Source organism: Cherax quadricarinatus, chromosome 43 (assembly GCF_038502225.1).
Source record: "Cherax quadricarinatus isolate ZL_2023a chromosome 43, ASM3850222v1, whole genome shotgun sequence".
Taxonomy (NCBI): Eukaryota; Metazoa; Arthropoda; class Malacostraca; order Decapoda; family Parastacidae; genus Cherax; species Cherax quadricarinatus.
The window spans coordinates 27,119,921-27,143,797 of NC_091334.1; the positions used below are offsets into that span (position 1 = coordinate 27,119,921).

A 23,877-nucleotide genomic window follows, 5' to 3' on the forward strand; every position below is an offset into this window, starting at 1 on the left:
ATCAGTCTACCATCTACCACTTCCACCGTAGTTCTTCCTATCACCCGCATGATGACAATGTTGCTGCAGTTGTTCACAAGGGCGGGGCTGCTGCCACATTTGTACCTCTTGTATACTTGATCCTGAAATATATTTTATTTACAGTCGAGCATCAAGAGTTGAGAATCCTACATGGTAAAGAATAAGTTGCACTACCCAGTGGCTTAAGCCAGGGTCTCAATCTGGGGGAGATGAAGCCAGGGCTTCAGTCTAGGCCAACTTAAATATACAAAAGTTCTGAAACTATCATGATATTGTGGTTCATAAGGTGGAAATTAACCACTAATTAGTTCCATTAGTAATGGTGTGTTAGTGCCCACCTGGGCAGTGGTGATGCTGTGTCTCCCATGATGGGACATATCCCTAACCTCTTATATTGAACCTCTCAGTTATCTTACCTCTGACAGCATTTTGTTCCTTGACATAGAACAGGCTCCCATGTTACATAGAACAGGCTCCCATGTTACATAGAGCAGGCTCCCATGTTACATAGAACAGGTTCCCATGTTACATAGAGCAGGCTCCCATGTTACATAGAACAGGCTCCCATGTTACACAGAGCAGGCTCCCATGTTACATAGAGCAGGCTCACATGTTACATAGAACAGGCTCCCATGTTACATAGAGCAGGCTCCATGTTACATAGAACAGGCTCCATGTTACATAGAACAGGCTCCCATGTTACATAGAACAGGCTCCCAAGTTACATAGAGCAGGCTCCCATGTTACATAGAACAGGCTCTCATGTTACATAGAGCAGGCTCCCATGTTACATAGAACAGGCTCCCATGTTACATAGAGCAGGCTCCCATGTTACATAGAACAGGCTTCCATGTTACATAGAGCAGGCTCCCATGTTACATAGAACAGGCTCCCATGTTACATAGAGCAGGCTCCCATGTTACATAGAACAGGCTCCTATGTTACAGAGCAGGCTTCCATGTTACATAGAGCAGACTCCCATGTTACATACAGCAGGCTCCCATGTTACATAGAGCAGGCTTCCATGTTACATAGAGCAGGCTCCCATGTTACACAGAGCAGCCTCCCATGTTATATACAGCATGCTTCCATGTTACATAGAGCAGGCTTCCATGCTACATACAGCAGGCTCCCATGTTACATAGAACAGGCTTCCATGTTACATAGAGCAGGCTCCCATATTACAAACAAAGCAGGCTGCCATGTTACAAACAAAGCAGGCTGCCATGTTACAAACAATGCAGGCTGCCATGTTACAAACAATGCAGGCTGCCATGTTACAAACAAAGCAGGCTGTCATGTTACAAACTTAGCAGGCTGCCATGTTACAAACAATGCAGGCTGATATGTTACAAACAAAGCAGGCTGCCATGTTACAATGCAGGCTGCCATGTTACAAACAAAGCAGGCTGCCATGTTACAATGCAGGCTGCCATGTTACAAACAAAGCAGGCTGCCATGTTACAATGCAGGCTGCCATGTTACAAACAAAGCAGGCTGCCATGTTACAAACAAAGCAGGCTGCCATGTTACAAACAGTGCAGGCTGCCATGTTACAAACAAAGCAGGCTGCCATGTTACAAACAAAGCAGGCTGCCATGTTACAAACAAAGCAGGCTGCCATGTTACAAACAAAGCAGGCTGCCATGTTACAAACAAAGCAGGCTGCCATGTTACAAACAGTGCAGGCTGCCATGTTACAAACAAAGCAGGCTGCCATGTTACAAACAATGCAGGCTGCCATGTTACAAACAAAGCAGGCTGCCATGTTACAAACAAAGCAGGCTGCCATGTTACAAACAAAGCAGGCTGCCATGTTACAAACAGTGCAGGCTGCCATGTTACAAACAAAGCAGGCTGCCATGTTACAAACAAAGCAGGCTGCCATGTTACAAACAAAGCAGGCTGCCATGTTACAAACAAAGCAGGCTGCCATGTTACAAACAAAGCAGGCTGCCATGTTACAAACAGTGCAGGCTGCCATGTTACAAACAAAGCAGGCTGCCATGTTACAAACAATGCAGGCTGCCATGTTACAAACAAAGCAGGCTGCCATGTTACAAACAAAGCAGGCTGCCATGTTACAAACAAAGCAGGCTGCCATGTTACAAACAGTGCAGGCTGCCATGTTACAAACAATGCAGGCTGCCATGTTACAAACAAAGCAGGCTGCCATGTTACAAACAAAGCAGGCTGCCATGTTACAAACAAAGCAGGCTGCCATGTTACAAACAGTGCAGGCTGCCATGTTACAAACAATGCAGGCTGCCATGTTACAAACAAAGCAGGCTGCCATGTTACAAACAGTGCAGGCTGCCATGTTACAAACAAAGCAGGCTGCCATGTTACAAATGCCTCCTCAACTTATATATTCAACAACAAACTGGAAGCTTGGCAATTCTTTCAGATCACCAGAGATCACACAGTGCTCTTGTGTTCACTAATTTCCAACATTATTCACTTAAGTGGCACCTGAAGCAAGACCGTCAGGTTATGTTGGAAGGTGAACTAGCAGGCCCCCTCGAGGTGAACTAGCAGGCCCCCTCATGGTGAACTAGCAAGCCCCTCATGGTGAACTAGCAAGCCCCTCATGGTGAACTAGCAGGCCCCTCATGGTGAACTAGCAGGCCCCTCATGGTGAACTAGTGGCCCCTCAGTGTGAACTAGCAGGCCCCTCAGTATGAACTAGCAGGTCCCTCACGGTGAACTAGCAGGTCCCTCACGGTGAACTAGCAGGTCCCTCATGGTGAACTAGCAGGCCCCCTCATGGTGAACTAGCAGGCCCCTCATGGTGAACTAGCAGGCCCCTCATGGTGAACTAGCAGGCCCCTCACGGTGAACTAGCAGGTCCCTCACGGTGAACTAGCAGGTCCCTCACGGTGAACTAGCAGGCCCCTCAGGGTGAACTAGCAGACCCCACAAGGCAGGTTCTTTGGTGCTTCTGAGAGGGTTCTTGAACAGAGAAATTGAACCTGCTCATACTTAAACCTGATTTCCTGCAATTTCCCAAGGCTCTATGAATCCCAAGGATTTAGCACTTCCTGTAATAATATTTTTTTAGTACAGTGGTCATCTCCCACCACGGCAGAGTGACCTGAAAGATGAAGAAACACTTTCACCATCTTTCATTCAATCACTGTCTTCCCATAAACATAACTAGTATGGATTTGACTGAATGTGATGACCTGGTTCAACCACTAATATACTAGGTCATGTATAAATTTACTGTCATGTGATCAGCCAGGACCAGGTACCTGGGTGTTAGTTACCTTATACCTGCTGTCACTGTTCACCTAGCAGTAAGTAGGTACCTAGGTGTTGGTTACCTTATATCTACTGTCACTGTTCACCTGGCAGTAAGTTGGTACCTGGGTGTTAGTCGACTGTTGTGGGTTGCATCCTGAGGGGTGGTGGCATACCTTAGATAGGGCTGGGATTTGAAACGATCTGAGGTAGGATAACGGCTCTTAGCCTGTACAGTTAATGTATGTACAGCAAAATTTTTCAGTCATTATCTTGTCTTGATCGTCTCTGGTCCTGAGGAATCTCAACACTCTGTGCTCGACTGATAACTCAAAATTATCATTTGTGTGAAATATAACTTTTTCTTTGCCTGAAAAAATGCTATGGGTCCAACGTAATCAGACATCTGGTGTTCATGTTTGCTCGCACAAGGGTGTACATGATGTTCATGATTTAGAAAAAAAGAAATCAAATCATGGAGTTGGTGTTTGCAATGGTGTTATGATTTAATGATTCGTGTTGCAGGTCAATGTTGAGTTTGATGGTCTGGTATCAACGTGTGCACATCTCCTGAGCCCTGAAGAACAGGGCCACATGGAGGAGTTGCGAGCATACGTGGTGGAAGACGAGGGCTCCTGGGCCCTTGGAGAGAACTTCAGTATCCTCTTCTCTCGTGTGCTTCATGACCCCAGCATCCCTGACCAGGCTAGACTCCACCTGGTCCGTATCATGGCAGCTGCAGCTCTAAAGGATGATGTGATACTCCTGCTGCACCAGGATCGACGTGATCACACCATCATGAACTACGCCAACAAGGTGGAAAGTCTACCTCCTGAACACCAAGAATCTCTTGCTCTCTTTGTAAGTGTACCACACACACACCTTGTTATACCACACACACCTTGTTAGACCATACACACACACACACACACACCTTGATATACCACACACACATATACTCACCTTTTCATACCACACACACCTTGTTATACCAATACCACACATACACACACTTTGTTATACCACACATACACACACCTTGTTATACCATACATACACACCTTGTTATACCATACATACACACACCTTGTTATACCACACATACACACACCTTGTTATACCCCACACACACACACCTTGTTATACCCCACACACACACACACCTTGTTATACCCCACACACACACACCTTGTTATACCCCACACACACACACCTTGTTATACCCCACACACACACACACACACACACACACACACACACACACACACACACACACACACCTTGTTATACCACACATACACACACTTTGTTATACCACACATACACACACATTGTTATACCATACACACACACACATTGTTATACCACACACACACACACACACACACACACACACACACACACACACACACACACACACACACACACACACACACACCTTGTTATACTACACATACACACACCTTGTTATGCCATATACACCTTGTTATACTACTCACACATACACCTTGATGTGTGTTATGAACACAGGTGTAGTCTAGTGGCCTGCACACCTTTTTGTAGCAAGATAACCAAGGTAGAAATAAGGAATGAGCAAAAGTCAGTGATTAATTTTTTTAGGCAGGGTGGCCTAAAAAGAAAAATGAAAGATTTTTCTTTTTAAATTTAGCATATAATGTATACAGGAGAAGGGGTTACTAGCCCCTTGCTCCTGGCATTTTATGACATGCATGGAGGAAGAATTATTTTCCACTTCCCCATGGAGATAAGAGGAAACAAAGAAGAACAAGAACTATTTAGAAAATAGAAGAAAACCCAGATGGGTGTGTAAATATATATACATGAAAATGAATGTGTAGTGTGTCCTAAGTGTAAGTAGAAGTAGGAAGATATACCTGTTATCCCACATGTTTATGAGAGAAAAAACCCTGGAAAAACAATTACAGGCTTCTGTTTTACACTCACTTGGCAGGACAGTAGCATCTCCCTGGTTGGTTGCTGTCTACCAACCTACTACCTAGGAATGATTAAATACTTAAATATATTTCCTCTCTAGGTAGTAGGTTGGTAGACAGCACTGCCCAGGGACATTGGTAGTAGGTTGGCAGTCAGCACTGCCCAGGGAGGTACTACCGTCCTGTAGTAGTAGGTTGGCAGACAGCACTGCCCAGGGAGGTACTACCATCCTGTGGTAGTAGGTTGGCAGTCAGCACTGCCCAGGGAGGTACTACCATCCTGTGGTAGTAGGTTGGCAGTCAGCACTGCCCAGGGAGGTACTACCGTCCTGTAGTAGTAGGTTGGCAGACAGCACTGCCCAGGGAGGTACTACCGTCCTGTGGTAGTAGGTTGGCAGACAGCACTGCCCAGGGATGTACTACTGTCCTGTGGTAGTAGGTTGGTAGACAGCACTGCCCAGGGACATTGGTAGTAGGTTGGCAGTCAGCACTGCCAAGGGAGGTACTACCGTCCTGTGGTAGTAGGTTGGCAGACAGCACTGCCAAGGGAGGTACTACCGTCCTGTGGTAGTAGGTTGGTAGACAGCACTGCCCAGGGACATTGGTAGTAGGTTGGCAGTCAGCACTGCCAAGAGAGGTACTACCGTCCTGTGGTAGTAGGTTGGCAGACAGCACTGCCCAGGGATGTACTACTGTCCTGTGGTAGTAGGTTGGTAGACAGCACTGCCCAGGGAGGTACTATCATCCTGTGGTAGTAGGTTGGCAGACAGCACTGCCCAGGGAGGTACTACCATCCTGTGGTAGGTTGGTAGACAGCACTGCCCAGGGAGGTACTACCGTCCTGTAGTAGTAGGTTGGCAGACAGCACTGCCCAGGGAGGTACTACCGTCCTGTGGTAGTAGGTTGGCAGACAGCACTGCCCAGGGATGTACTACTGTCCTGTGGTAGTAGGTTGGCAGACAGCACTGCCCAGGGATGTACTACTGTCCTGTGGTAGTAGGTTGGTAGACAGCACTGCCCAGGGACATTGGTAGTAGGTTGGCAGTCAGCACTGCCCAGGGAGGTACTACCGTCCTGTGGTAGTAGGTTGGCAGACAGCACTGCCCAGGGATGTACTACTGTCCTGTGGTAGTAGGTTGGTAGACAGCACTGCCCAGGGAGGTACTACTGTCCTGTGGTAGTAGGTTAGCAGACAGCACTGCCCAGGGAGATATTACCGTCCTGTGGTAGTAGGTTGGTAGACAGCACTGCCCAGGGAGGTACTATCATCCTGTGGTAGTAGGTTGGCAGACAGCACTGCCCAGGGAGGTACTACCATCCTGTGGTAGGTTGGTAGACAGCACTGCCCAGGGAGGTACTACCGTCCTGTGGTAGTAGGTTGGCAGACAGCACTGCTCAGGGAGGTACTACTGTCCTGTGGTAGTAGGTTGGTAGACAGCACTGCCCAGGGAGGTACTACCATCCTGTGGTAGTAGGTTGGCAGACAGCACTGCCCAGGGAGGTACTACCATCCTGTGGTAGTAGGTTGGCAGACAGCACTGCCCAGGGAGGTACTACCATCCTGTGGTAGTAGGTTGGCAGACAGCACTGCCCAGGGAGGTACTACTGTCCTGTGGTAGTAGGTTGGTAGACAGTAACTGCCCAGGGAGGTACTACCATCCTGCCAAGTGAGTGTAAAATGGAAGCCTGTAATTGTTTTACATGATGGTAGGATTGTTGGTGTCTTTTTTGTGTCCCATAAACATGTAAGATTTCAGGTACATCGTGCTACTTCTTCTTACACTTAGGTCACACTACACATACATGTGCAAGCATATATACACACCCATCTGGGTTTTCTTTTTTTTTTTTACTAATTCTTGTTCTTGCTTATTTCCACTTATCTCCATGGGGAAGTGGAACAGAATTCTTCCTTCGTAAGCCATGCGTGTTGTAAGAGGTGACTAAAATGCTGGGAGCAAGGGGCTTGTAACCCCTTCTCCTGTATACATTACTAAATTTAAAAAGAGAAACTTTTGTTTTTGGGCCACCCTGCCTTGGTGGGATACGGCTGGTGTGTTGAAAGAAACAGAAAGATATAGAGATATATACAGTAGGGCCTCACTTATATGGCAGGTTAGGTTTCAGGCTACCGCCGTAAAGCGGAAATCGCCATTAAGTGGAACACCCTTTTCACTTATAAATGCATAGAAATACTAGATAAGTTTACACTAGCATATATTAAGTTAGCAATAGAACTTGGCATTAAAAAACAATAAAAAAGTAAAATACACATATAGCACACTCATTACTTACCTTAAAATATTTGTAGTCTTAATCTAGGGTGAGGTGAGTAGTATTTATTGTAAGAAATCAAGTGTGGTATTTATAGTCAGCCAGGCTACCATACCAGGACAACCTACCCACACATAATATTCTATGATATTTAAGTGTCCCAGAGTGATAAAATGCATATACAGTTCACTCATTACTTACCTTAAAATATTTGTAGTCTTAATGTAGGGTCAGAGGTGAGTAAATGAGATAAAACGAATAAATGAGAGAGAGAATAAGTACATGAGAGAGGACAGGCACGGAGTAATGTAAACAAACCAGGCGAACACGTCTGGTTTGTGTACAAGTTCTCTCTGCATTGATATGGTAGAATAAATAAAGAGGAACACTCCTATTCTCTTGTAACACCATTTTTAGAAGAAATGACATTCTGAGTGAAGGCATACGAAAGGAATAATTTTCTACAGTTACCCCCAGTAACACATTTTCTCTTATGTTGGACTAGAGAAAACGTTATTCTTGCCATCACTCGTACAAGTCGTCTGGCTACCACATCTCATGTTTATGTTAATTAATTCTACTGTGGGGTGTATTTATCATCTTTATATGTTACGTATCGTGTTTATGTAATTTTGGAAAAAATGTCATAGATGGATTAATGAAAATGTGTATATTAATGTAATATACAGCATTTAATGAGACACTGTGATTATTATTGAGTATTATTATCATTATTAATACGTATAGCATCTCGAGACAATGTGTACCTGCATGCCAGCACAGTGTGTTAGTTTATTTAGGTACAGGTATACATATGGATAATTTTCAGAGTACAGTGGACCCTTGGTTATCGGCCGTAATCCGTTCCAGAAGGTCGGCCGAAAACCAAAATGGCTGAAGACCGAAATAATATTTCCCATAAGAATTAATGTAAATACAATTAATCCATTCCAGACAAAAATATTCACAAAAAAATAGTTTTTTTAACAATTATATAAATACGTATTACATACCTTTATTGAAGGCTAATGCTGGCTTCTTGAAGATAGGGAGGAGGAAAGAGGGAGGAGTTAGTGTTTGGAAGGGGAATCCCCCTCCATAAAGACATTAGGTAGCAAAGCCTTCTCTGGGGTTACTTCCCTTCTTTGTCTTTTAATGCCACTAGGACCAGCTTGAGAGTCACTGAACCCCTGTCTCACAAAATAACTGTCCAGAGTGCTCTGTTTCTGGCATCTCTAAGATTTCCTTGAAGTGGGTCAGGGTTTTATCACTAAACATGTTGCAGATATGGCTTGTTTCAGCTTTGTTAGGGTGGTGTTTCTCTACAAAAGCTTGAACCCTGGTCCACATTGCACACACCTCTTTAATCTCTGAAGAAGGCACCTCCTTCACTCCCTCTTCCTTCTCCTCTGAAGCAAGTTCCTCAGCTGCAGTCTGTTGCTGTTGGAGATGAAGCTTTTGCAGCTCTTCAGTGGTTAGCTCTTCCCTGTGGTCCTCCACCAACTCTTCCACATCCTCGCCACTCACCTCCAACCCCAGGGACTTCCCTAGTGCCACAATAGAGTCCACAGAGTTGGCAGGGTCAGGGTCAGCCTCAAACTCTTCAAAATCCCTCTTGGACACAATCTGGCCACAGTTTTCTCCAAGCAGAGTTCAAAGTCCTGGAAGTCACTCCCTCCCAAGCCGTACCTATAATGCTTATGCAATGGAGGATAGTGAAGTGATTCCTCCAGAACTCTCTTAGGGTCAGCTGAGTGTCCGAGGTCATTTCAAAGCACTTTTTTTTTGAAACACTTCTTTTGTGTAGAGTTTTTTGAAGTTAGAAATGACCTGCTGGTCCATGGGCTGGAGGAGAGGAGTGGTGTTAGGAGGCAAGAACTTCACTGTGATGAAACTAAAGTCCCTAAACACTTGGTCTTGCAAGTCTGGAGGATATGCAGGAGCATTATCCAGTAACAGGAGGCACTTGAGTGGCAATTTCATTTCCAGGAGGTATTTTTTCACACTTGGGCCAAACACATCATTAACCCACTCTTTGAAAATTTACCTTGTGACTCATGCCTTATAATTGGCTTTCCACATCACACAAAATCTGTTCTTCATGACATAGTTTTTCTTAAACACACTGGGATTTTCTGAGTGATACACAAGTAAAGGCTTCACTTTGAAATTCCCACTATTATTACCACACAACAAAAGAGTAAGCCTGTCTTTCACAGGCTTGTGTCCTGGCAGTGCCTTTTCCTCCTGGGTAATGTAGGTCCTGTTTGGGATTTTCTTCCAAAACAGGCCTGTTTCATCACAATTGAACACTTGTTGGGGTTTGAATCCTTCAGCCTCTATGTGCCCCTGGAATTCCTGCATGAATTTTTCAGCCTCACATTTATCAGAACTTGCAGCCTCACCGTGCCTTACAACACTGTGTATGCCACTATGCTTCTTAAATCTATCAAACCATCCTTTGCTGGCACTAAATTCACAAACTGCAGCACTTGTTCCAGGCATCTTCTTTGCAAGATTCTCATGCAACTGCCTTGCCTTCTCACAAATAATCAACTCCACAACACTGTCTCCCACTAATTATTTTTCCTTAATCCACAATAATAATAACTTTTCCATCTCTTCCATTATTGGTGGCCTTTGTTTAGTTAGAAAAGTTACTTCTTTTGCAACATTAGCATCCTTGATTTGTTCTTTCTTAGCCAGGATGGATGTAATTGTTGATTTATTCTTGCTCTACATCCTGGCAAGTTCTACCACCTTCATACCACTCTCAAACTTTTCTATCACTTCACGCTTAAATTCCATGGTGTTTCTCACTTTCTTTACCACAGGAACTTTCTTTGGAGCCATGGTTACTTATTTCACAGCTGCACTGCAAAAATAACACAAACTACAATGGGAAATAGGCAAAATATTTGGATGTATGAGCAGAAGCTTCCTCAGCCACCAAGTGACAGCCAAACTGACACGCAAGCGGCCCCAGCTGGCGGACGGACGTGTTCCAAACAGCTGATCACCAAATTAACAGCCGATAACTGGGCGCCGAAAAACTGGCCGATCACCGAGTTGGTCGATAACAGAACCGGCCGATAACTGGGGGTCCACTGTATACATAAAATATGAAATAAGTTTTAAAAACACTTGAAATTTTGGAGTTTCCAGACATAATGGAGAGATGTGCTTACAAAACTCACAGAGAATGTAAACAAATTAGGTGGGGTGTGGTGACTGTATTAGAAAGTCAGTTGGGGGAGCCGTATAGCGAGTTTTGGTCATAATTTGAAATGTCCGTATTAGTGGAATGCCATAAAGCAGGGCCCTACTGTATATATATGTATATATTTTTTTAACACGTCAGCCATTTCCCACCAAGGTAGGGTGACCCAAAAGAAAGAAAAACCCAAAGAGAAAGAAAAAACTTTCAATATCATACAACACTTTCACCATCACTCATACATAATCACTGTCTTTGTAGAGGCACTCAGATACAACAGTTTAGATGTCCCTCCAAACTGCCAATATCCCAAACCCCTCCTTTAAAGTGCAGGCATTATACTTCCCATTACCAGGACTTAAGTCTGGCTAACTGGCTTCCCTGAATCCCTTCACAAAATATTACCCTACTCACACTCCAACAGCTCGTCAGGTCCCAAAAACCATTTTTCTCCATTCACTCCTATCTAACATGCTCACACATCCTTGCTGGAATTCCAAACCCCTCACCCGCAAAACCTCCTTTATCCCCTCCCTCCAGCCTTTTTTGAAGATGACCCCTACCCTGCCTTCCTTCCCCTAAAGATTTATATGTTCTCCAAGTCATTCTACTTTGTTCCATTCTCTAAATGACCAAACCACCTCTTCAGCCCTCTAGATAATACTTTTAGTAACCCTGCACCTCCTAATCTCCAAACTACGGATTCTCTGCATTATATTCACACCACACATTGCCCTCAGACACGACATCTCCACTGCCTCCAGCCTTCTCCTTGTTGCAACATTCGCCACCCATGCTTTGCACCCATATAAGTGTGTTGGCATAACTATTCTCTCGTACATTCCCCTCTTTGCTTTCATGAACAAAGTTCTTTGTCTCCATAGACTCCTCAGTGAATCACTCACCTTTTTCCCTTGTCAGTTCTATGATTCACCTCATCTTTCATAGACCCATCTGCTGACATGTCCATTCCTAAATGTCTGAATACATTCACCTCCTCCATACTCTCTCCCTCCAATCTGATATTCAATCTTTTTTACCTAAATTTTGTGTTATCCTCATCACCTTACTCTTTCCTATATTCACTTTTAATTTACTTTTACAAACCCTACCAGACTTATTCACCAACCTCTGCAACTTCTCTTCAGAATCTCCCCAAAAGCACAGTGTCATCAGCAAAAAGCAACTGTGACAATTCCCACTTTGTGTTTTTATCTTTAAACTTTACACGTCTTGCCAACACCCAAGCATTCACTTCTCTTACAACCCCATCTATAAATACATTGAACATCAATGGTGGCATCACACATTCCTGTCTAAGGCCTACTTTTACTGGGAAAAAAAATCTCCCTCGCTCCTACATACTCTAACCTGAGCCTCGCTATCCTCGTAAAAACTCTTCACTGCTTTCAGTAACCTACCTCCTATACCATATACCTGCAACATCTGCCACATTGTCCACCTGTCCACCTTATCATTGGCCTTTTCCAAATCCATAAATGCCATAAAAACCTCTTTACTCTTATCTAAATACTGCTCACCTATATGTTTCCCTATAAACACTTGGTCTACACATCCCTTACCTTTCCTAAAGCCTCCTTGTTCATCTGCTATCCTGCTCTCTGTCTTACTCTTAATTCTTTCAGTAATAACTCTACCATACACTTTACCAGGTATACTCAACAGACTTTTTTTTTTTTTTAATACACCAGTCATATCCTACCAAGGCAGGGTGATCCAAAAATAAAAACGGAAGTTTTCTTTTCAACTTTAGTAATGTATACAGGAGAAGGGGTTACTGGCCCCTTGCTTCCTGGCATTTTAGTCGCCTCTTACAACACTCATGGCTTACAGAGGAAGAATCCTGTTCCACTTCCCCATGGAGAACTCAACAGACTTATTCCCCTATAATTTTTACACTCTCTTTTGTCCCCTTTGCTTTTATACAAAAGAACTATTCATGTTCTCTGCCTGTCAATAAGTTCCATACCCTCTTCCATACATTTATTAAATGAAAGGACTAACCATTCCAAAACTATATCCCCACCTGCTTTTAACATTTTGGAGTGAGATTAATAGATCAAGAAAGCCTAAGGGATGAATGGATTTGACAATAGGAGAGGAGAGTTGGAAGTATTGGGAAGATGGAGGAAATATTTTGAGGAACTGTTAAATGTTAATGAAGATAGGGAGGCTCTGATTTTGTGCATTGGGCAGGGAGGTATAACATCTTGTAGTAGTGAGGAAGAGCCAGTTGTGAGTGTGGGGGAGGTGTGTGAGGCAGTGGGTAGAATGAAAAGGGGTAAAACAGCTGGGATTGATGGGATAAAGACAGAAATATTAAAAGCAGGTGGGGAATATCATTTTAGAGTGGTTGGTGCATTTACTTAAAAATGTATTGAAGAGGGTAAGTTACCTAGGGATTGACAGAGAGCATGCATAGTTCCTTTGTACATAGGCAAAGGGGACAAAAGAGAGTGTAAAAAATGTAAAAATGTAAAAAAAAATTGAGAATACCTGGTAAAGGGTATGGTAGAGTTATTATTGAAAGGATTAAAAGTTTTGGAGTGAGATTAACAAGTTAAGGAAGCCTAGAGAACAAATGGATTTGTCAGTTAAAAATAGGAGAGGAGAGTTATTAAATGGAGAGTTAGAGGTATTGGGAAGATAGAGGGAATATTTTGAGGAATTGTTAAATGTTGATGAAGATAGGGAAGCTGTGATTTCATGTATAGGGCAAGGAGGAACAACATCTTGTAAGAGTGAGGAAGAGCCAGTTGTGAGTGTGGGGGAAGTTCGTGAGGCAGTAGGTAAAATGAAAGGGGGTAAAGCAGCTGGGATTGATGGGATAAAGATAGAAATGTTAAAAGCAGGTGGGGATATAGTTTTGGAGTGGTTGGTGCTATTATTTAATAAATGTATGGAAGAGGGTAAGGTACCTAGGGATTGGCAGAGCCATGCATAGTTCCTTTGTATAAAGGCAAAGGGGACAAAAAAGAGTGCAAAAATTATAGGGGGATAAGTCTGGTAAAGTGTATGGTAGAGTTATTATTGAAAGAATTAAGAGTAAGACGGAGAATAGGATAGCAGATGAAGAAGGAGGCTTTAGGAAAGGTAGGGGGTGTGTGGACCAGGTGTTTACAGTGAAACATAAGTGAACAGTATGTAGGTAAGGCTAAAGAGGTTTTTGTGGCACTTATGGATTTGGAAAAGGCGTATGACAGGGTGGATAGGGGGGCAATGTGGCAGATGTTGCAGGTGTATGGTATAGGAGGTAGATTACTGAAAGCAGTGAAGAGTTTTTACGAGGATAGTGAGGCTCAAGTTAGAGTATGTAGGAAAGAGGGAGATTATTTCCCGGTAAAAGTAGGCCTTAGACAAGGATGTGTGATGTCACCATGGTTGTTTAATATATTTATAGATGGGGTTGTAAGAGAAGTAAATGTGAGGGTCCTGGCAAGAGGTGTGGAGTTAAAAGATAAAGAATCACACATAAAGTGGGAATTGTCACAGTTGCTCTTTGCTGATGACACTGTGCTCTTGGGAGATTCTGAAGAGAAGTTGCAGAGGTTGGTGGATGAATTTGGTAGGGTGTGCAGAAGAAGAAAATTAAAAGTGAATACAGGAAAGAGTAAGTTTATGAGGATAAAAAGATTAGGTGATGAAAGATTGGATATCAGATTGGAGGGAGAGAATATGGAGGAGGCGAATGTATTCAGATATTTGGGAGTGGACATGTCAGCGGATGGATTTGTGAAAGATGAGGTGAATCATAGAATTGATGAGGGGAAAAGGGTGAGCGGTGCACTTAGGAGTCTGTGGAGACAAAGAACTTTGTCCTTGGAGGCAAAGAAGGGAATGTATGAGAGTATAGTTTTACCAAAGCTCTTATATGGGTGTGAAGCATGGGTGATGAATATTGCAGCGAGGAGAAGGCTGGAGGCAGTGGAGATGTCGTGTCTGAGGGCAATGTGTGGTGTGAATATAATGCAGAGAATTCGTAGTTTGGAAGTTAGGAGGAGGTGTGGGATTGCCAAAACTGTTGTCCAGAGGGCTGAGGAAGGGTTGTTGAGGTGGTTTGGACATGTAGAGAGAATGGAGCGAAACAGAGTGACTTCAAGAGTGTATCAGTCTGTAGTGGAAGGAAGGCGGGGTAGGGGTCGGCCTAGGAAAGGTTGGAGGGAGGGGGTAAAGGAGGTTTTGTGTGCGAGGGGCTTGGACTTCCAGCGGGCATGCGTGAGCGTGTTTGATAGGAGTGAATGGAGACAAATGGTTTTTAATACTTGACGTGCTGTTGGAGTGTGAGCAAAGTAACATTTATGAAGGGGTTCAGGGGAAACCGGCAGGCCGGACTTGAGTCCTGGAGATGGGAAGTACAGTGCCTGCACTCTGAAGGAGGGGTGTTAATGTTGCAGTTTAAAAACTGTAGTGTAAAACACCCTTCTGGCAAGACAGTGATGGAGTGAATGATGGTGAAAGTTTTTCTTTTTTCGGGCCACCCTGCCTTGGTGGGAATCGGCCAGTGTGTTAATAATGAAAAATAAAAGTAAGATGGAGAGTAGGATCGCAGATGAACACGGAGGCTTTAGGAAAGGTAGGGGGTGTGTAGACCAAGTGTTTACAGTGAAACATATAGGTGAACAGTATTGTTGCATTTATGGACTTGGAAAAGGCCAATGACAGGGTGGATACTGGGGCAGTGTGGTAGATGTTGCAATTCTGTGGAACATGTGAAAGCAGTGATGAGATTTTATGAGGATAGTGAGGCTCAGGTTAGAGTATGTGGGAGAGAGGGAGATTATTTCCCAGTAAAAGTAGGTTTTAGACAGGGATGCATGATGTTACCTAGCTGGTTGCTCAGTATATTTATAAATGGGGTTGTAAGAGAGGGGAATGCTCAGGTGTTGGCAAGAGGCATAGGATTAAAAGATAAAGAATCTAAGAAAGTGGGAGTTGTCACAGTTGCTTTATGCTGATGACACTCTGCTTTTGGGAGATTCTGAAAAGAAGTTGCAGAGACTGGTGGACAAGTTTGGTAGGGTATGTAAAAGAAATTGAAAGTGAACATAGGTGAACATAGTAACGTGATGAGGGTAAAATATATAGGCAGTGAAAGTTTGGATATCACATTGGAGGGAGTATGAAGATAAGATTTTGCCACCGAAGTGGCTAGTTTATTGTGTACCCCATATCCATCCTGTGGACGGTAGCGCGAGAGCATATCCATCCTGTGGACGGTAGCGCGGGAGCATATCCATCCTGTGGACGGTAGCGCGGGAGCATATGGATACACAAAAGGCCCAGGAACTAGGTCCCAAAGGGTTAACAGGAATACATATGGATTTATATCTTCATATCTATAGTTCACTTATCTGTTACAAGCAAATTTAGGAAATTTGCTTAGTATATCTGGTATCTTATTTTCATTAATAAGATATCTTGACATGTCAGTATGAAGGAAGTGATTGTATTCAGATATTTGGGAGGGGACTTGAGCCCTGGAGGATGGAAGTACAGTGCCTGCACTTTGAAGGAGGAGTATTGATATTGCAGTTTTTTTTACTGTAATGTAGGTACACTTCTGGAAATACAGTCATGGAGTGAATGATGATGAAATTGTTTCTTCTTTTTCGGGTCACCCTGCCTTGGTGGGAAATGGTTGATGTGTTAATAAAATATACACATATATATCTTTCTTCTTTCAACACACCGGCGGTATCCCACCGAGGCGGGGTTTACCTGGGGATTACCTGGAGAGAGTTCCGGGGGTCAACGCCCCCGCGGCCCGGTCTGTGACCAGGCCTCCTGGTGGATCAGAGCCTGATCAACCAGGCTGTTGCTGCTGGCTGCACGCAAACCAACGTACGAGCCACAGCCCGGCTGATCAGGAACTGACTTTAGGTGCTTGTCCAGTGCCAGCTTGAAGACTGCCAGGGGTCTGTTGGTAATCCCCCTTATGTATGCTGGGAGGCAGTTGAACAGTCTCGGGCCCCTGACACTTATTGTATGGTCTCTTAACGTGCTAGTGACACCCCTGCTTTTCATTGGGGGGATGGTGCATCGTCTGGGGTGGCACAAAAGGAAAAACAAAAGTTTCTCCTTTTACATTTAGTAATATATACAGAAGGGGTTACTAGCCCCTTGCTCCCAGCATTTTAGTTGCCTCTTATGACACGCATGGCTTAAGGCGGAATAATTCTGTTCCACTTCCCCATGGAGAAGAGTGGAAATAAACAAGAACAAGAACTAGTAAGAAAATAGGAGAATTCCCAGAGGGATGTGTATTGTGTATATATATGCTTGTACATGTATGTGTAATATGACCTAAGTGTAAGTAGATGTAGCAAGACGTACCTGAAATCTTGCATGTTTACGAGACAGAAAAGAGACACCAGCAATCCTACCATCATGTAAAACAATTACAGGCTTTTGTTTTGCGTTCACTTGGCAGGATGGTAGTACCTCCCTGGGTGGTTGCTGTCTACCAACCTACTACCACAGGATGGTAGTATCTCCCTGGGTGGTTGCTGTCTACCAACCTACTACCACAGGATGGTAGTACCTCCCTGGGTGGTTGCTGTCTACCAACCTACTACCACAGGATGGTAGTACCTCCCTGGGTGGTTGCTGTCTACCAACCTACTACCACAGGATGGTAGTACCTCCCTGGGTGGTTGCTGTCTACCAACCTACTGCCACAGGATGGTAGTACCTCCCTGGGTGGTTGCTGTCTACCAACCTACTGCCACAGGACAGTAGTACCTCCCTGGGTGGTTGCTGTCTACCAACCTACTGCCACAGGATGGTAGTACCTCCCTGGGTGGTTGCTGTCTACCAACCTACTACCACAGGACAGTAGTACCTCCCTGGGTGGTTGCTGTCTACCAACCTACTACCACAGGATGGTAGTACCTCCCTGGGTGGTTGCTGTCTACCAACCTACTACCACAGGACAGTAGTACCTCTCTGGGTGGTTGCTGTCTACTAACCTACTACCACAGGATGGTAGTACCTCCCTGGGTGGTTGCTGTCTACCAACCTACTACCACAGGATGGTAGTACCTCCCTGGGTGGTTGTCTACCAACCTACTACCACAGGATGGTAGTACCTCCCTGGGTGGTTGTTGTCTACCAACCTACTACCACAGGATGGTAGTACCTCCCTGGGTGATTGTCTACCAACCTACTACCACAGGATGGTAGTACCTCCCTGGGTGGTTGCTGTCTACCAACCTACTAACACACAATGGTAGTACCTCCCTGGGTGGTTACTGTCTACCAACCTACTACCACAGGATGGTAGTACCTCCCTGGGTGGTTGCTGTCTACCAACATACTACCACAGGATGGTAGTACCTCCCTGGGTGGTTGTCTACCAACCTACTACCACAGGATGGTAGTACCTCCCTGGGTGATTGTCTACCAACCTACTACCACAGGACGCTAGTACCTCCCTGGGTGGTTGCTGTCTACCAACCTACTACCACAGGACGGTAGTACCTCCCTGGGTGGTTGCTGTCTACCAACCTACTGCCACAGGATGGTAGTACCTCCCTGGGTGGTTGCTGTCTACCAACCTACTACCACAGGATGGTAGTACCTCCCTGCATGGTTGCTGTCTACCAGCCTACTACCACAGGATGGTAGTACCTCCCCGCATGGTTGTCTACCAACCTACTTCCACAGGATGGTAGTACCTCCCTGGGTGGTTGTCCACCAACCTACTTCCACAGGACAGTAGTACCTCCCTGGGTGGCTGCTGTCTACCAACCTACTACCACAGGATGGTAGTACCTCCCTGGGTGGTTGTTGTCTACCAACCTACTACCACAGGATGGTAGTACCTCCCTGGGTGGCTGCTGTCTACCAACCTACTACCACAGGATGGTAGTACCTCCCTGGGTGGTTGCTGTCTACCAACCTACTACCACAGGATGGTAGTACCTCCCTGGGTGGTTGCTGTCTACCAACCTACTACCACAGGATGGTAGTACCTCCCTGGGTGGTTGATGTCTACCAACCTACTACCACAGGACGGTAGTACCTCCCTGGGTGGTTGCTGTCTACCAACCTACTACCACAGGATGGTAGTACCTCCCTGGGTGGTTGTCTACCAACCTACTACCACAGGACGCTAGTACCTCCCTGGGTGGTTGCTGTCTACCAACCTACTACCACAGGACGGTAGTACCTCCCTGGGTGGTTGCTGTCTACCAACCTACTACCACAGGATGGTAGTACCTCCCTGCATGGTTGCTGTCTACCAGCCTACTACCACAGGATGGTAGTACCTCCCCGCGTGGTTGTCTACCAACCTACTTCCACAGGATGGTAGTACCTCCCTGGGTGGTTGTCCACCAACCTACTTCCACAGGACAGTAGTACCTCCCTGGGTGGCTGCTGTCTACCAACCTACTACCACAGGATGGTAGTACCTCCCTGGGTGGTTGTTGTCTACCAACCTACTACCACAGGATGGTAGTACCTCCCTGGGTGGCTGCTGTCTACCAACCTACTACCACAGGATGGTAGTACCTCCCTGGGTGGTTGTTGTCTACCAACTTACTACCACAGGATGGTAGTACCTCCCTGGGTGGTTGCTGTCTACCAACCTACTACCACAGGATGGTAGTACCTCCCTGGGTGGTTGCTGTCTACCAACCTACTACCACAGGATGGTAGTACCTCCCTAGGTGGTTGCTGTCTACCAACCTACTACCACAGGATGGTAGTACCTCCCTGGGTGGTTGTCTACCAACCTACTACCACAGGATGGTAGTACCTCCCTGGGTTGTTGCTGTCTACCAACCTACTACCACAGGATGGTAGTACCTCCGTGGGTGGTTGCTGTCTGCCAACCTTCTACCACAGGATGGTAGTACCTCCCTGGGTGGTTGTTGTCTACCAACCTACTACCACAGGACAGTAGTACCTCCCTGGGTGGCTTCTGTCTACCAACCTTCTACCACAGGATGGTAGTACCTCCCTGGGTGGTTGCTGTCTACCAACCTACTACCACAGGATGGTAGTACCTCCCTGGGTGGTTGCTGTCTACCAACCTACTACCACAGGATGGTAGTACCTCCCTGGGTGGTTGCTGTCTACCAACATACTACCACACAATGGTAGTACCTCCCTGGGTGGTTGCTGCCTACCAACCTACTACCACAGGATGGTAGTACCTCCCTGGGTGGTTGCTGTCTACCAACCTACTACCACAGGACAGTAGTACCTCCCTGGGTGGTTGCTGTCTACCAACCTACTACCACAGGATGGTAGTACCTCCCTGGGTGGTTGTCTACCAACCTACTACAACAGGATGGTAGTACCTCCCTGGGTGGTTGTTGTCTACCAACCTACTACAACAGTATGGTAGTACCTCCCTGGGTGGTTGTTGTCTACCAACCTACTACAACAGGATGGTAGTACCTCCCTGGGTGGTTGCTGTCTACCAACCTACTACCACAGGATGGTAGTACCTCCCTGGGTGGTTGCTGTCTACCAACCTTCTACCACAGGATGGTAGTACCTCCCTGGGTGGCTGCTGTCTACTAACCTACTACCACTGGATGGTAGTACCTCCCTGGGTGGCTGCTGTCGACCAACCTACTACCACAGGATGGTAGTACCTCCCTGGGTGGTTGCTGTCTACCAACCTACTACCACAGGATGGTAGTACCTCCCTGGGTGGTTGTTGTCTACCAACCTACTACCACAGGATGGTAGTACCTCCCTGGGTGGTTGCTGTCTACCAACCTACTACCACAGGATGGTAGTACCTCCCTGGGTGGTTGCTGTCTACCAACCTACTACCACAGGATGGTAGTACCTCCCTGGGTGGTTGCTGTCTACCAACCTACTACCACAGGATGGTACTACCTCCCTGGGTGGTTGCTGTCTACCAACCTACTACCACAGGATGGTAGTACCTCCCTGGGTGGTTGTTGTCTACCAACCTACTACCACAGGATGGTAGTACCTCCCTGGGTGGTTGCTGTCTACCAACCTACTACCACAGGATGGTAGTACCTCCCTGGGTGGTTGCTGTCTACCAACCTACTACCACAGGATGGTAGTACCTCCCTGGGTGGTTGCTGTCTACCAACCTACTACCACAGGATGGTAGTACCTCCCTGGGTGGTTGCTGTCTACCAACCTACTACCACAGGATGGTACTACCTCCCTGGGTGGTTGCTGTCTACCAACCTACTACCACAGGATGGTACTACCTCCCTGGGTGGTTGCTGTCTACCAGCCTACTACCACAGGATGGTAGTACCTCCCTGGGTGGTTGTTGTCTACCAACCTACTACCACAGGATGGTAGTACCTCCCTGGGTGGTTGCTGTCTACCAACCTACTACCACAGGATGGTAGTACCTCCCTGGGTGGTTGCTGTCTACCAACCTACTACCACAGGATGGTAGTACCTCCCTGGGTGGTTGTTGTCTACCAGCCTACTACCACAGGATGGTAGTACCTCCCTGGGTGGTTGTTGTCTACCAGCCTACTACCACAGGATGGTAGTACCTCCCTGGGTGGTTGCTGTCTACTAACCTACTACCACAGGATGGTAGTACCTCCCTGGGTGGTTGTTGTCTACCAACCTACTACCACAGGACGGTAGTACCTCCCTGGGTGGTTGCTGTCTACCAACCTACTACCACAGGATGGTAGTACCTCCCTGGGTGGTTGCTGTCTACCAACCTACTACCACAGGACAGTAGTACCTCCCTGGGTGGTTGCTGTCTACCAACCTACTACCACAGGATGGTAGTATCTCCCTGGGTGGTTGCTGTCTACCAACCTACCACAGGATGGTAGTACCTCCCTGGGTGGTTGCTGTCTACCAACCTACTACCACAGGATGGTAGTACCTCCCTGGGTGGTTGCTGTCTACCAACCTACTACCACAGGATGGTAGTACCTCCCTGGGTGGTTGCTGTCTACCAACCTACTACCACAGGATGGTAGTACCTCCCTGGGTGGTTGCTGTCTACCAACCTACTACCACAGGATGGTAGTACCTCCCTGGGTGGTTGTTGTCTACCAACCTACTACCACAGGATGGTAGTACCTCCCTGGGTGGTTGTTGTCTACCAACCTACTACCACAGGATGGTAGTACGTCCCTGGGTGGTTGCTGTCTACCAACCTACTACCACAGGACGGTAGTACCTCCCTGGGTGGTTGCTGTCTACCAACCTACTACCACAGGATGGTAGTACTTCCCTGGGTGGTTGTTGTCTACCAACCTACTACCACAGGATGGTAGTACCTCCCTGGGTGGTTGCTGTCTACCAACCTACTACCACAGGATGGTACTACCTCCCTGGGTGGTTGCTGTCTACCAACCTACTACCACAGGACGGTAGTACCTCCCTGGGTGGTTGCTGTCTACCAACCTACTACCACAGGATGGTAGTACCTCCCTGGGTGGTTGCTGTCTACCAACCTACTACCACAGGACGGTAGTACCTCCCTGGGTGGTTGCTGTCTACCAACCTACTACCACAGGACGGTAGTACCTCCCTGGGTGGTTGCTGTCTACCAACCTACTACCACAGGATGGTAGTACCTCCCTGGGTGGTTGCTGTCTACCAACCTACTACCACAGGATGGTAGTACCTCCCTGGGTGGTTGTTGTCTACCAACCTACTACCACAGGATGGTAGTACCTCCCTGGGTGGTTGCTGTCTACCAACCTACTACCACAGGACAGTAGTACCTCCCTGGGTGGTTGCTGTCTACCAACCTACTACCACAGGATGGTAGTACCTCCCTGGGTGGTTGTTGTCTACCAACCTACTACCACAGGATGGTAGTACCTCCCTGGGTGGTTGCTGTCTACCAACCTACTACCACAGGATGGTAGTACCTCCCTGGGTGGTTGCTGTCTACCAACCTACTACCACAGGACAGTAGTACCTCCCTGGGTGGTTGCTGTCTACCAACCTACTACCACAGGATGGTAGTACCTCCCTGGGTGGTTGTTGTCTACCAACCTACTACCACAGGATGGTAGTACCTCCCTGGGTGGTTGCTGTCTACCAACCTACTACCACAGGATGGTAGTACCTCCCTGGGTGGTTGCTGTCTACCAACCTACTACCACAGGACAGTAGTACCTCCCTGGGTGGTTGCTGTCTACCAACCTACTACCACAAGGTGGTAGTACCTCCCTGGGTGGTTGTTGTCTACCAACCTACTACCACAGGATGGTAGTACCTCCCTGGGTGGTTGCTGTCTACCAACCTACTACCACAGGATGGTAGTACCTCCCTGGGTGGTTGCTGTCTACCAACCTACTACCACAGGACAGTAGTACCTCCCTGGGTGGTTGCTGTCTACCAACCTACTACCACAGGATGGTAGTACCTCCCTGGGTGGTTGTTGTCTACCAACCTACTACCACAGGATGGTAGTACCTCCCTGGGTGGTTGCTGTCTACCAACCTACTACCACAGGATGGTAGTACCTCCCTGGGTGGTTGCTGTCTACCAACCTACTACCTAGGACACATATATTTCCATATATAATGGAAACCTTCTTACCCTTTTCTAGATATTGCTCACTCATATGCTTCAATGTAAACTCCTTGTTCTTCTGCAATCCTTCTCTCCATCTTTCCTCTGATTCTTTCAATAATAACCGTACCGTACGCTGTACCTGGTATACTCAGAAGGCTTATTCCCTTATATTTTTACACTCTTGTCCCCCTTCCATTTATATAAAGGAACTACAGTGGACCCCCGCTTAACGATCACCTCCAAATGCGACCAATTATGTAAGTGTATTTATGTAAGTGCGTTTGTACGTGTATGTTTGGGGGTCTGAAATGGACTAATCTACTTCACAATATTCCTTATGGGAAAAAATTCGGTCAGTACTGGCACCTGAACATACTACTGGAATGAAAAAAGTTCGTTAACCGGGGGTCCACTGTATGCACTCTTTCTGCCAGTCCCTTGGTACCTTCCCTCTTTCATACATTTATTGAACAAAAGTACCAACCAGTCTAAAACTATATCCTCACCTGCTTTTAACATATCTTTTATGATCCCATCAATTCCAGGTGCTTGACCTCCTTTCATTCTACCCACAGCCTCACATACTTCCTCCACACTCACATCCTGCTCTTCTTCACTCCTAAAAGATGTTATACCTCC

General features: G+C 46.2%; 1 protein-coding gene across 9 annotated transcripts in view; it reads left to right on the top strand.

Annotated features, from left to right (window-relative positions):
• Positions 1 to 23,877, top strand: part of LOC128694183 (uncharacterized) — a 204,651-nt gene that overhangs the window by 165,607 nt on the left and 15,167 nt on the right. For all 9 annotated transcript variants that reach the window (XM_070093782.1, XM_070093783.1, XM_070093787.1 and 6 more), the window contains one exon: positions 3,790 to 4,125. In XM_070093782.1, coding sequence (XP_069949883.1) covers positions 3,790 to 4,125 — 336 coding nt within the window. The remainder of the gene's footprint in view (positions 1 to 3,789; positions 4,126 to 23,877) is intronic.